This window comes from Acomys minous (genome assembly GCF_964271855.1).
Source record: "Acomys minous genome assembly, chromosome: 12".
Classification (NCBI taxonomy): domain Eukaryota; kingdom Metazoa; phylum Chordata; class Mammalia; order Rodentia; family Muridae; genus Acomys; species Acomys minous.
In genome coordinates, this window is record NC_140493.1 from 10,796,391 (window position 1) to 10,810,421 (window position 14,031).

Below are 14,031 nucleotides of genomic sequence, written 5' to 3' on the forward strand. Positions count from 1 at the left end.
TGCAGCTGGGTTTGTGTTTATGCTTCTCCTTTTGTAGCACACAGAGTACCTTCTGGCATCATGCACATTGGTCAGTGGGGGAAATGGCTTTAGATAGACACCAGCTCCATAGCTCTGTGTCCAGTGAGTTGTGTAGGTCCTGTCTTCAGTAATAGGACCTTACAGTCAGTTTGTAGACAACAACCAACAGCCTTGGCAATAGCCTGGGTTGTTTGGGAGGTTCCATTCTTGCTCCTTGGGAGAGCAACTTGATTGGATGTAACCCATCCCCAGTACTAGAGGCTTCATTTGTTGACAAGAAATGTTCAGTGGGGGCTCTAACCTTGCTTTTTTAATACACGGTTTAACTCAAGTAGCTCATTGGTTTTTATCTTCTCTAACGACACCCTATAAGATCCAGTCTGAAAAAAATTCACCCACTAACAGTGGTAAGGCTCTTAGCTTTTGTGATGTATTGGCAACTTTATATACATACAAGGAGGAGTTTATGTAAATACTAAAGAGGTTATGATTGAAGTTTTATAGATCAAAAAATATCATTACGGTATTTTTCTTCTCAATGGCAATATTTGGTACAAATGATATGTGTACATTTTCTAACACTCCATTAGGTTCTAACTTCTGTAGAGACACACTATAAAATCTTAGTAGAATAAAATAATGAAGCTAAATAAAGTTTCAATGAAAAAAAATCACATTTAAAATATTTCAGTTTTCTCATTTCCAGGATAGGTCTATACGGTTTAATGAACATATGATGCTTATAATTCTAGAATTCTATGCCCTTAGTAAGACACTGGATTCCCTGTGGGGCTTTAGAATGATTCCCAAGCATGTTACTTAGGAACTGAAACTCATCCTTAGGAACAGTAGTTACTGTATCAAGTCTTTGCCTTACATTATTGTGCTCAGCAAGAACCTAATCCATCACCCAATACGGTCACTTCATGGTCCCCTAATTCAGTAAATGCACTCAGATGCAGAGAAAGAAGATGCTCCTGGGAGGGCACAGCAGGAGACCCAGCAGAGGACCCATTAAGGCAGCTTTATACTCAGCTTTCATAGAAGAATGACTGTGTCTTGCTGCTTTAGCAACGGGAAGCTGCAGGCAACAGTTTTGATGTTTTGGAAATTTCATTGAGTTAAAAAAGAGAGAGGAAAGCACAAAGTTGGCAAAAACATCTCAGGTTTTTGAAGATTTAATTAACATGTTTTTTTTAAATCTGAATTTTCTTAATACAAACTCATTTCAACAAAACTTGCATTCTCCGGTATATAAGGTAGCTATCCTAACTCTACTAAAGAAGTGATTACTTTATCAACTGTGGTTAAAAATACTGCCAGGCAGTGGTGGCGCATGCCTTTAATCTCAGCACTTGGGAGGCAGAGGCAGGTGGATTGCCGTGAGTTTGAGGCCAGCCTGGTTTACAAAGCAAGTTCAAGACAGTCAAGGATACACAGAGAAACCTTGTCTCGGAAAACAAAAAACAAAAAAAAATATTGATAAGAGATGAAAATAGATTGCACATGCATATTTGAAGTAAAATCTGCAGATGTAAGACAATTCAATGCTACTGATGCTCCCTGAACAATCATTCTGTGCATGAGCTAAAATAGGGGCCTCACACTTTCCCCACGTGGACATAGTCCCCTGCAATCTTGCTGTTTTGCTTTATTTCTAGAAATTGAAAGTAAGATTGCAGTTTGTGCTTGAGAGCTATTTTTAGTCATTTTCATATCTGTCTCGAAACAACCTCCATTTTTTCCCATTCTGAAATATGCTGTCTCAATCTGTTATTAAACAGAATTTTGCATAAGTACGCTGCCAGATGAGTCTAAGAAAAAAAAAATCTATTAGGAACTAAAGCAATGGAATCAAATTCCCGCAGAGTCTATTATTAGAATCCATACGATAGTTACAATATTCCTCATTATAGAGCTGAGAGTGATGTGGGTTCTCTTGAAATACAGAGAACGACCTACATGAAGCAAAAAATTATGTCGCTTAGCACACACTTCGAGATAGCGTCGTCTGTGCTTTCTTCATCGATAGAACTGAGATGTTGAGAACTTGGGTCCCGGAGTACCACCATCACTTAGAGTGACTGGGAGGAAGTAACTTTGTACTCACCCTAACAAGGCAATGCCAAGAGTCTCTCCCAACAGGTGTGCTTAAACCCAGTTTTTAAAAGGGGGGCGGGGAGAGGTGAGGATTGGATTAGCAAATCAGGTTGTGCAGATTTAATTCTCTGTTTGACTTTACCTCACAGGGAGAGTCCATCTCGTCTTGGTAGCCCCTCTTGGACCCTGAGCCACTTCTTAAACTTACAGACATGGCTTGGAATATTCCCAGGCTACTTTGTATATGACTGGACAACAAACGTATAGCATATTGTAGCTGCAGAGGGAGGACCCAGACAGCCTTGGGCCATGGCGTTTCTTTCAGAGGAATCTGGGAAAGACTCCCTTGTTTTATAAAGAGGTCAACAAAAGAGAAATGCTACTCTTCCCTTAGAATACTCTCCTGTCCGTATGTGACAGGCTTGCTGTGCAGTGCAAGGAAAGCTGGAGAGTGGCTCGCTACACTAATCACTTGTACATCAAGGGTACCAAAGAGACAGTAGTTGATTACTGGTGTTACAGCTTGCTATATTCAAAGGGTACGATAGATCAAGGGACTGTAAAAGGGCAAGTATAGGTCAAGGCATTTTTGTTATAATGTTGTCAAGAGCATGAAATATATGGGATATTAAGTATAGAGTTTGAAAAAATGACAGGCGCAGAAGCATTTATTATTGTTGTTGTTGTTGCTGTTGTTGTTGTTTTGTTGAGACATGGTCTCTCTCTATGTTGCCACGGGTGTCTTAAAACTCTCTATGTAGACCAGGCTTATCTTGGAGATCCACCTGCCTCTGCCTCCCGCCAAATGCTAGGATAAAAGGGCATGTGTCACAATTCCCCCAGAATACAGAATGTATGTGTGTTGATAGTGACATTCGTAAAGAGGGAGAGGTTGACGATGGAGAGAGAAGGGGCCTTTTCTGTGGCAATGGGTTAAATGGACAATGAGAGACAGGTCTACTGCACACCAGCAGAGCAAGCGTGGCGAGTCCTACAAACGGCCACAAAGCACCGGAGTGCAGAAATGAGCCGTGAGCACCGAACATAGACCAGAGCCCCATGCAACTGTCTTCTCATCATTTCTAATCTCCCTATGTAAGAGGAATCAAACCCAACACCTAAAAGTCAGAATGCACAAGTTTCTTAGAGGTTTTCAGGAGTGTGGTGTCCTGTGACATAGGGAAATGCAGTGTCTGCTGAGCTATCTCAGCTCTCCACTGGAAGGGAAGAGTCACAGATTTAAATTTAACGTAGCTGAGGGGAGGTAGTCCTTAGTGATTATCAGCTGGATGCTAACTGAGCTTGGGAGCATATGTACGGATTATGTCTCTCCTCAGAGTTTCCCCTTACAAAAGGGGCGGCCGTGGCACGCTCAGAGGGAAGGTTATGTGAAGAGCCACGGGGAGAATCATGAGCCGCTGGAAGCACACGTTGGAATTATTCCTTCACAATCAGAGGAGCACACGGCGGCACTACTGCAAGCTGAAAGAGGCAAGGAGTCTAGAGGTTCCCAGGGTTCCCACAGTTATGCTAACACCTTGAGGTTTGGGTTCTATTTTCTAGAGCTGTGAAAAAAATAAGTTTGCGCTCTTAGTCACTCAATTAGAGGTGTTTTATTATGTCAGTGCAAAGAAACGCCGGCCCTGCAATTAAAAATAAACCATTACGCTTTAATTCTGCATCAGGGTTGCCAGTGGTTTATTTGACAATAAAGTACTTTCTAATAAAATTCCTGCTAATAACCTATAGAAATTGCAAGTGTTTGTTCTTTAAAAACAACAACAACAACAACAAAACCTTTTACCAGTCATCTTGTTTATTTAGAATTTGTACCGCTTCTAAACGTTGAAATACTTTAGGGTTTCTTATCTACAACTTCCATCATCAAGTACACCTCGAATTATCAAATAATTCCCTTAGAGCGTACTTCGTTTTTTTCTTAAAGGATCTTTATCTTTTCATATTCCCTAGTTCAGATTAAGTTCTTGAAGTCTAGGCAGCTATGCTGGTGATCTTGACAAAATCTACATGTATTGATTCTCAGCTTGCAAAGTGGGAGGAGAAAGGCCTTTGATGGAATTCAGACCAAGAATCTTTTGTGCTTCTGCTTTTTCAGCCTACAAGCAGGCATGTTTCTCTGTCCAAATGGCCTCATTTGGATCTGGCATGGAAGTCCTCACACTTTATCCTGGCCCTTCATTCAGTCATTTGCAATGGTGGAAGTAGGTGAGCTGTTACCAGTCACAATGCCAGCTGCATTTGCTGTCTTTGCTGTGAGGTTCTTGCAGTAAGAAACCTGTGATTTTTACATATTGAAAGCAGAAGCTCATAGAAATTGACTAATTTATGCAAAACTGCAAGCTTAGCCAGAGAGTGCCAGCTGGAGAGGCAGATCCACGGTTGGTCTTCTTCACTGCACTGCCTCTCCTTCAGAGACATCAATGATCTCAGGTACCTGTCCCAGCAGGATCGGTTGTTACATTCAATACACCTCAAACAGGAACCTTTATAACATCTGTCTGCTCCTAACTGCACTGAATCTTTAAGGCTCCAAATGCACTAACTTGAGTTTTCTCTCTTGAAGCAAACAAGAGGTTTGCCAAGAAGTTCAGGTACTCTAATCTTTAAAACACCAATTCAAATTTCACAGAATTGTTAACAAAGCATGGGAGACAAATGGAGATTGCACTGAACAGCCCAAACATGACTGTTATTTGTATGTATATGTGTGTGCGTGTGTGTGTGTGTGTGTGTGTGTGTGTGTGTGTGTGTGTGTGTGTGATGTCTTTGAACAATAAAAATAAAGTTGTTTTAGGGCCACAGAAACTTTCTAAGTACCCAACAATAATAATTTGCCTTCAAGTTTAGCACAGTCATAGCTTAAAACAAAAATCAAATATCATTATACAAAAATAAATTATTTAAAACTTACCTCCATGACCATATCTTCTGTGCCACGTGAACTCTGAAAAAAAATAAAACAAAAGAAAGAAAAACATTTTTACGGCCAGTCATTCTTTTCAGGTGTGTTTTTAAACATGGGCAAAGAGTCAATGAAATGGTAGAACATGATCTTCATCCATAAGACTGACATATCACTATACCTGTGCAAATAATATTTCTTGTTTTTATATTATGTAGTGGTAATGCTAATATTTGAAAATCAATAGAATTAGTAAAATTTGGGAAATTAATTAAATACTTTATTTCATTTATAATAACATGTTAATAACCATATAAAATTTATATGCATTACATACTTATTGTGCGTGCAGTTATACATGTGCATGTGTGTATGCATTTCATTATTGTGGCTGTGTGTTTACCATTGTCATTAAATTCTGAAGCACTAACTGAGGCAGGATAGGAAGAGGGAGAACAGGATAAAGGAAGGGGAAAAAAAATCCCTCATCTTGGCCTATGGGAGTGAAGAATTCCAATAGAACTAGCATTCGCTCAAGGCCTTTGCCCATCCCAGGTGTAAAGCCAGATTTCTAGGGGTATCACTTGAACCCCTCTTTGTCCTAAGGGAGTGGTTCCTGAATCTTGTCAAATTATATATTTTTTAAACTTTTATTCTTCTTTCATACATTATGTCCAGACCATAGTTTCCTCTCCCTCCACTGCTCCCCTCCCCATGCCTCTCCTCTCCCCCAGATCAACTCTCCTGCCGTTTCACCCCACCCCACCCCATCCACCCCCCAAAGAAAAGAAAACCAGTCAGAGATCTCCTCTGAACAAGGCCTAACAAGATACAATAAGACTGGGCACAAACCCTAATATCACAGCTGGATGTTGCAACTCTGTAAGAGGAAAAAGGTCCTCAAAACAGGCAAAAGAGGCAGAGACACCTCCCACTCCCATTGTAGGGAGTCCCACAAAGCACCGCACTATGCAACCATAAGGTCTATGCAGAGGATCCAGCTCAGATCCATTCAGGGTTTGTGTTTGTTGCTTCAGTTTCTGTGAAGAGAAAATTGGGAATTAATCTACAAGAGCCAGCTATATTACTCTTGGGTATATACCCAAAGGGTATTGCATCCTACCACAAGGACACTTGCTCAACTATGTTCATACAACGTTTATTCATAATAGCCAGAAATGGGAAACAACCTAGATGTCCCTCAACCTAAGAATGGATAACTGTGGGACATTTACACAATGGAATCCTACTCAGCTTTTAAAAACAAGGGAATCATGAAATTTGCTGGCAAATGGGTAGAACTAGAAAAGATCATCCTGAGTGAGGTAACCCAGACCCAGGAAGGCAAACATGGTATATAAGTGGATATTAGCTGTTAAGTAAAGGACAATCATGCTACAATCCACAGACCCAGAGAAGTTAAATAACAAGGAGGGCTCAAGAGGGAGAAATGCAGGTGTTTCTTTGGGAATGGCAAATCAGATATATTTAAGGGTGGAATGAGGACAGGAGGGAATGGGAGCAGGAGGGAGCAGGCAAGGGGTGGAAGAGATGGAGGGGGAGACTACTGGGGGAGCTGACTGGGATTAGGGGCAATTTGGGGGGTGGTATAGAAACCTAGTGCAGTGGAAACTCTATAAAGTCTATGGCAGTGATCCTAGCAAAGTCTCCTGGTAATGGGGCTATGAAGCCTGAACTGGCATCTTCTATAACTAGCAAGGCTCCTAGCATTGGAACTGGGACATTATCCAAGCCACACATCTGCAACCTACTATACGTCCTCCCTACAAGACACGCTGGGGCAATGGTTGTCTGGAACTTGTGAGAACGCCAGACCCATGACTGGTCCAAATTGTGACCCACACCAGTAGAGGTGGCCCAAGCCTGATCCTGCCTGTATGACCAGGAGCCAGAGGCAGGGCAGTCCAGAGACACAGAATAGAACCAAACATGATGGGGAAAAACATCAATGAAATGATTCTTAATGACATTCTGCTATACTCATAGATTGGTGCCTAGTCTAATTGTCATCAGAGAAGAGTTATCCAGCAACTGGTGAGAGCAGATGCAGAGACTCACATTCCAACCCTAGGCAGAGACAGGAAAATTTGACAAAAGAGGAGGCCACAGAAGACGAGGAGGAAGGATTGTAGGAGCCAAAGGCGTGGAGGGCAGAGAGATCATAGCTCATGAGAACACAGCCCATAGAATCAACTAAGTGGGCCCCTCAAACTATCTTCTTATCCAAGGCACATCTAGATCCAGCGCCCTATTCTTCCACAACAAATAAAGAGAGGGGGAACAGTTTGTTTTTCTCAGACACCTTTCAAGTAACTTAAGAGTCACCAACATGGCACATATATTTACCATTAAGATACTTGTGACCGGTCTGTGAGAACCCTACACAAATGCTCAAAGTTGTAACTCAATTTTTCCTAAGCCCCTTTCCTTGTCTTCCTAATAAATCACAGCTCTGCTTTATAAGGGGTGTTTCTTGAAATTATTTGTGGCTTCAAATCCAAGGATCAGGTTTTACTCAAGTGTAGGTCCCTGAAAGCCTGACGGAAAGCATCGGGCTGCTGCAGGCAAAACACAGTGCTGTGACTCCATCTCTCCCACAACGGACACTGATGAAATTATTCTCACCAAATTCTGGAGTAAGCATCATGAAAATTGCTGTCTCCTCAAAACGCACAACTCTTACTGCCTTAAAAATGAATAATAGCCTATCGTACTATGATCCCAGCACTTAGGAGGATAAAACAGGAGTATCAGTAGTTCAAGGTCGTCCTCTGCCACCTCATCAATTCCGTGGCAGCCTGGGCTACAAGAGGCCCTGTGTCAGATAGACAAATAAGTGAAATAAGTAAATAGTAAATGCGATAGAAACGTCTTTGGGTCCGTCCCTAAAGAGACCAGGAGAGCCTGCAGGAAATAATTAGATATAGGTTTTCTCAGCTGAGCAGCAACTCAACAAGTGCTCAGTGAGTGAAGGTGACTGAGCTGGGGTTTGAGAAATAATAATTGTTGGGAACATGCAACTGCCAGCAAAAATATGTGCTTGTGAGAAATATCTCTGAATTTTCATCTTTGCTCTGAAAGGGAGAAATATGATCTTTGTGCTGAAAGCTCAAACCTGCTATGCTATCCTTTATATATATATATATATATATATATATATATATATATATATATATATATAGATAGATAGATAGATATAGACATATATAGATATAGATAGATAGATAGATATAGATATATGTATAGACATCATAGAGTATATGGAAACCATTTTCCTAGAATTAAGGAAGCAAGAGTGAGATTATCAGATTCAGTATTGTGCTGAATAGTTATAAAAGCAATTGTTTATTAATTTCAAAGCGTGGTGTGAATCAGTTATTGAATAGCTATACCTACTGAAGCTAATGCTCACAGATGAGGAAGTTGTGTTAAGGACAAAAGGGACACCATTAAAGTGTTCTTTTGGAATGTCTTACTACACTTTACCATTGTTAAAGATACTGAATTTTATTCAATTTTAGGCAGGTGGTAGAAATGCCACTCATCTCTCCCAATTCTACATTAAATAGTGTTATGTTATGTTATGTCATATTATGTTATGTCATATTATGTTATGTTATGTTATGCTATGTTATGTTATGTTATGTTATGATGTTAAACAATCCTGTGACATACCAAGGGTTTCTTTTATCAGAAGTTCAAAATACATAGGTTTACGAACATTTGACTACTACAGAAAAGTAGACTAGAACTTACAAATTTTTAATTTATTATAACTGAAAATAAAAATAGAAACAAGGCCAATCTTAACATATAAAATGTATTTACTGATATAACCAGACCTGGAGGTCAAGAGAAAATATTAGTTCTAAATTTACATGAAAGATTTCACGATAAAAAGGCATATAGATTATATTTATAAAACATATGGAGAGTACATGAAGAAGTCTTTTCCTTACCTCCTAGACAGGATGTTAAGGAGATTAGCAGAAGATGACTAACCAGCAATGCCATTTTCATCTTCTATTGTGTAGATGGCTCAACTTCCAAAAATAAGGAAAGCTTTATGGCAGTTGAGTTCTGTAAAACACCTGCATGGAGAAAAGGTAGAAAAATAAGTTATTAGAAAATAAAAGAAGGAAAGACAAGATAAGAAAGAACTAGGCATGAGAAAAAATAAGGGAGATGGGAGTATAAAGGGGACAAGAAGAGAAGGATAAACATCCAATATTTGGGGACAGTGACATTATTTAACTATGTTTTGTTTTATTTTTCTGATTTTAACATGGCCTCCCAGCATGCTCATGTTGATCAGGATGAGCCACTCTGATGGCAGATAACCAGATTTCTTTTCTTCTTTAGCACAAAACACACTAACCATCTACTAAAACTGCTGTATTGTCAATATTTTAATAGAGATTATTTTAGTAGATTAAATTTAGTTTAGAAACAGATATATCAACTTAAATACAATCATATATGTGAGGCCCTTGGCACCTGAGGTCACAGAAATAAGATTACTTTGGTGGGAACTTTAAAAACTTGAAAGAAGTCATAGCAAGGCAGCCTTCGGTGTTTTTTGAAAACATTTGCCATAAGTAGCTAGCGCTTTTGTCTGTCTGTCTGCCTGTCTGTCTAAGCAGGGTCTTGCTGCACAGCTGAGAGAAGATTCAATGTACCCAACCACCCCCTGTCATTCCTCTTGCCCTTCTGTTCTGTTTTTTTTCCTCATTGCATCCTATCTCCAGCCATGTCTGTCAGCATAGGTCAAGATAAGCTTGGTGTGGTCAGATTTGTAAAAGCTGGAGAATGCCTCTTTTAAACCAAAAAGAAAAAGTTCCATAAACTAACCTGCAGAGTCACTCATCATCTAGTTAAAATATTTTGCTTTCATGGGCTTGAAGAAAACCTAACGGTCTTATAGTTACACTGCTAGGATTTCACCCAGCCCTTTGGAATAACCTTGTGGCAGTGTGGGTCACATAACTAATGTTCCATCATCTTTGCAGTCAAGTGTCTCTGCATATGCAACATAAATAAAAAATCAAATTAGGGCAGAAGTATCTGCTACTAAGAAACTCTCTGCTCAATTGCAAATCAAACATATACTTGATTCTATCTCTGATAGTGGGAGAAAATGGTTGTCAGTATTGAAAGCATTGGTACCGCAGCACTGTAGCAATATGAGCAGAATGTGAAGACGGAGGTTCTGCAGCTTTAGCCTAAGATGTAAGATGTATTAACTATAATTCAACCATTTGTACCAAACTCCTGGAAAACAGCAAATCCTAGAGCACCACAGGGATACCCAGAACTTGAGAGAATATATCATGCTTTCAAAAATTTACAAATAGTGTTATAATGTGTTTGACAGAAAGAAAGGCAATGAAGGGCCATCTGCAGTCAACACCTCAGGGCATCATTGAGACACATGGATATTTCTCTTAGCTACCCTATTGCACAGGGCCTGGTCCTGATCCATGCCATGTAAGATTCTGCACAAGTAGCAATGGATGCCTCCTGTGTCAGAGACTCCCTCTGAGACATACGAATCTCCACAAGTTGACAAGTCAACATCTCCTGACACAAATAGCCTTATGAATGGTTAGTAAGCTCCTGACAAGTGTCCTGGTTAATGGCTGATAGTGTCACTCTGAAGGAGACAACAGTCATTTCCTTTATTCAGACAAGCGTAAACGCCTCCTTCAGAATGGACAAAAATCCTGCTTTACAATCTAAAGAGAAGCAGCCGAAAGCCGGAAGGTGAGAGGAAATATGATCGACTTGGAGACTTGATAAGAAAATAGGAGGAAGGAGCTGTGGAGCTGGCTCAGTGGTTAAGAGCACTGACTGTTCCTCCAGAGGACCTGGGTTCAATTCCCAGCACCCACACAGCAGCTCACAACTATTTGCAACTCTAGTTCCAGGGGACCCAACACCTTTACACAGACACGTGTTCAGGCAAAACACTAGTGCACATAAAATTAAAATAAAGAAAAGAAAGACAGGAAGGGAAAATACAGAATGGCAGCAAATAGCTATGATGAGACATGTTCTAGACTCGCAGGGCCCCTTCCTTTACGCAGTTGCTTGAATGTTAATCCCGTTTCATGGGTTCTCTCAGAAAGGCCAACCATCCTTCTCTGACTCCTCCAAAAGCTTTGTCTTCTCCTTCCTCTCCCTGCCATCTCCTTCCACAAGGGAGCTGCCAAGTTTTGTGGATCTACGTGAGCATGACTGATATCAGTAATCTGTTCTCGAAGAGTTTGCATGTCCTGAGTAAGATCATGATTCTTCCAAATTCCTAATAAATGATTGCTAGTAAGATTCCAATTCATCAGGACAGCCAAGGCTACACGGAGAAACCCTGTCTTGAAAAACCAAAAAAAAAAAAAAGATTCCAATTCATAGTTTTATTATAAGGAAGAGGTATAACACACACAGAGAGATTTAAATCTTGCATGGCATCAGGTAGATAACCGAACCTTGATATTTTCTACTTCCTCCCCGAGTGCCAAAATATGTGCTCTAAGCCCAGCAATGCTCTCACTCATGTCTATAGTGATAAGTTTGAATTGTCAACCTCACACAATCTAGCATAACCTGCAAAGGGTCTCAGTGAGAGAGTGCCTTGATCAGGTTGGCCTGCAGGCGAGGGGCTGTCTGGTTTGTGTTAAGCGAAGTGCGAAACCTTGTCTACTCTGTGCTGCACTATTCTCTGGGCTTGTGTGCTGTGTTATTGAAAGGTAGAGAGGAGAATAAGTACAGGTGCACTTTCATTTTTCTCTATCTCTTGACAGGGATGTGGTATGAACAGCCGTATAAAGTTCTTGCTGCCTTGGCTCCTGATGTGATGGAAGGTCACCTGGAATTGTGAGCTAAAACGGCCATCTTAGCCTCTAAGGTTTCTGTGTGTGTGTGTGTGTGTGTGTGTGTGTGTGTGTGTGTGTGTGTGTGTGTTTGTGTGTGTTTGTGTGTGTTTGTGTGTTTGTGTGTGTGTGTGTACATATATATGTGCTTGTATGTGTTTGTGTGCTTGCATGTGAGTGTGCGTGCATGTGTTTATTTTATCAGAGCAATGAAGAAAGACTAAAATGTCTTTTGAAGCAGCAGAATTTGAGATCATTGGCCTTATGGCCACAATAATGTGATAATGGAATCCCCACCTGTTTTTGCCAAGACATATGTAATCCTGAAATGTTCAAGAGAGATAGTTGAGATGTACAGACCTAAAACAAATGATGAGGCCCGTGAGGATTCCATCTACGTCCTAAGATGTTTTTCAAATACAAACTATTGTGTAACTGTTCATTTGAAGTTCTAAGTTTTGAAATAATAAAATCTTCCTCACAAATATACCTAATATGGCTACAAATTTAAAATTCATGCCTTTACTTTAACAGAAAACCTACTGAAGGAAAAGAATCGCAAGTTTATGGTATGCTAGACGTACTTCTTACAATAAAGGCACATTATACAGAAAAAAACTAAGTTTCCCTTTAAGTCTACTGTTGAATTCTTTTGTCAAGATCAAGAACTCACAAAGGGAACCTGGCACTCCTTTTGACAAATGCACAGTAAAAATCTGTGAGACTTGAGCACCAGCTTCTTTTCCAGAGGATCCTGGTTCTGTTCCTGACATCCACAAGGCAGGTCCCAGCCATGTATAACTTCAGTCTCAAGAGGTCTAATATCCTTTTCTAGCTTCCATGGGCACTGCACACACTTAGTGCAAAGACACATGTACGTTAAACAGCCCATACACATAAACTAAATGTAAAAAAATCTTCAAAAATATTTTAAGATAAAGATTTTAAGTATAAAGTGCTAATTAAAATAGATCATGAAAACAACTTTGAAAGAAAAATACTGATGCTACAGTGCTCAGCATAGACCTATACACTAGCCAAAGACTAGATACAAAATCAACACTTAAATTAAATGAAGAATCTTATGTATTTCAATCAGGATAGATTTGGGGGTTTTAAGATATTTTTTACTGCCTTTATTTTCGAGAATCCTAATTATTTGAAAGGGATAACAGTTTTGTATGCTTTTACTGTGATGCATACATTATTTAATTTTAGAAAATGTGAATAAAATACTCAGGTTAAAGGGAAACACTGGGAATGAATCATGATAGGCAGGCAATATTTAGAATATCATTGCTAAAAATTGAACAGCTAATTTTCAGTTATAAAACTTAATTTAGCAGATATTTCTAGGAAGGAAAAAACTGTATGCCTAGAAAAGCTATAGTCTAAAATATTTAACTTAATTCTGCATTTTTATTAAGGAAGACTGGCAACAAAAAACTACTGTAATATAATATTATCACTTCAGTATATGAAAATAATGAAAAATAATTTTTTTCAGAAAGAAAATGGCTCAGTTATATGGCCTGAAGAAAAATTATGATTTTTAAATGATGCATGATGTCAGTTGTATCAAATATTGATAAAAATGGAAATCGCTGATACTGACTTGTTCTGTCAGTCTAAGTTTGGATATGCAACAAAATGAGTGTTTTTGCTTTCAATACTCCCATGGGGCTTTGCAAAATATTTAGCATGAATCCTATTAATAGGTGAGAAGGAAGGTAGAAAATACAATCAGGCAACCATGTCAAAACTTTTGTTTCTATGAGATAATCACAATCAAAGATAAAGCTAGTTGAAATATGTAGAAAGCAAACCACAGGACAGGCACAGTTCGATGGCGGCAAACACCACTGAATTAACACAGCCCTAGGGATTTCCTATAAGGTGTTGTAATGTGGGAAGAGCAATGGGACTGACAGTTATTGAGACTAGGGAGCAGGGGAAGCTTGGTCTTGAGTGAAAAAAGCAACCAAATTTACAGAAGAGAGAGATAAGTTGACAAACATGGAGAGAAGGCAAGGAGCCTTCTGGGACCTCATCCTTTGAGGTCTTCCATTTCGGTGGGGTGTGAAAGGAAGAATTGTT

General features: G+C 39.5%; 1 protein-coding gene across 4 annotated transcripts in view; it reads right to left on the minus strand.

Moving 5' to 3' along the window:
- CNTN1 (contactin 1) overlaps window positions 1-14,031 on the minus strand; it is a 302,283-nt gene that overhangs the window by 129,816 nt on the left and 158,436 nt on the right. For all 4 annotated transcript variants that reach the window (XM_084750668.1, XM_084750670.1, XM_084750669.1 and 1 more), the window contains exons 2-3: window positions 9,025-9,156; window positions 5,054-5,086 (exon numbers count right to left, since the gene is read on the minus strand). In XM_084750668.1, coding sequence (XP_084606794.1) covers window positions 5,054-5,086; window positions 9,025-9,085 — 94 coding nt within the window. In that variant the 5' untranslated portion in view covers window positions 9,086-9,156. The remainder of the gene's footprint in view (window positions 1-5,053; window positions 5,087-9,024; window positions 9,157-14,031) is intronic.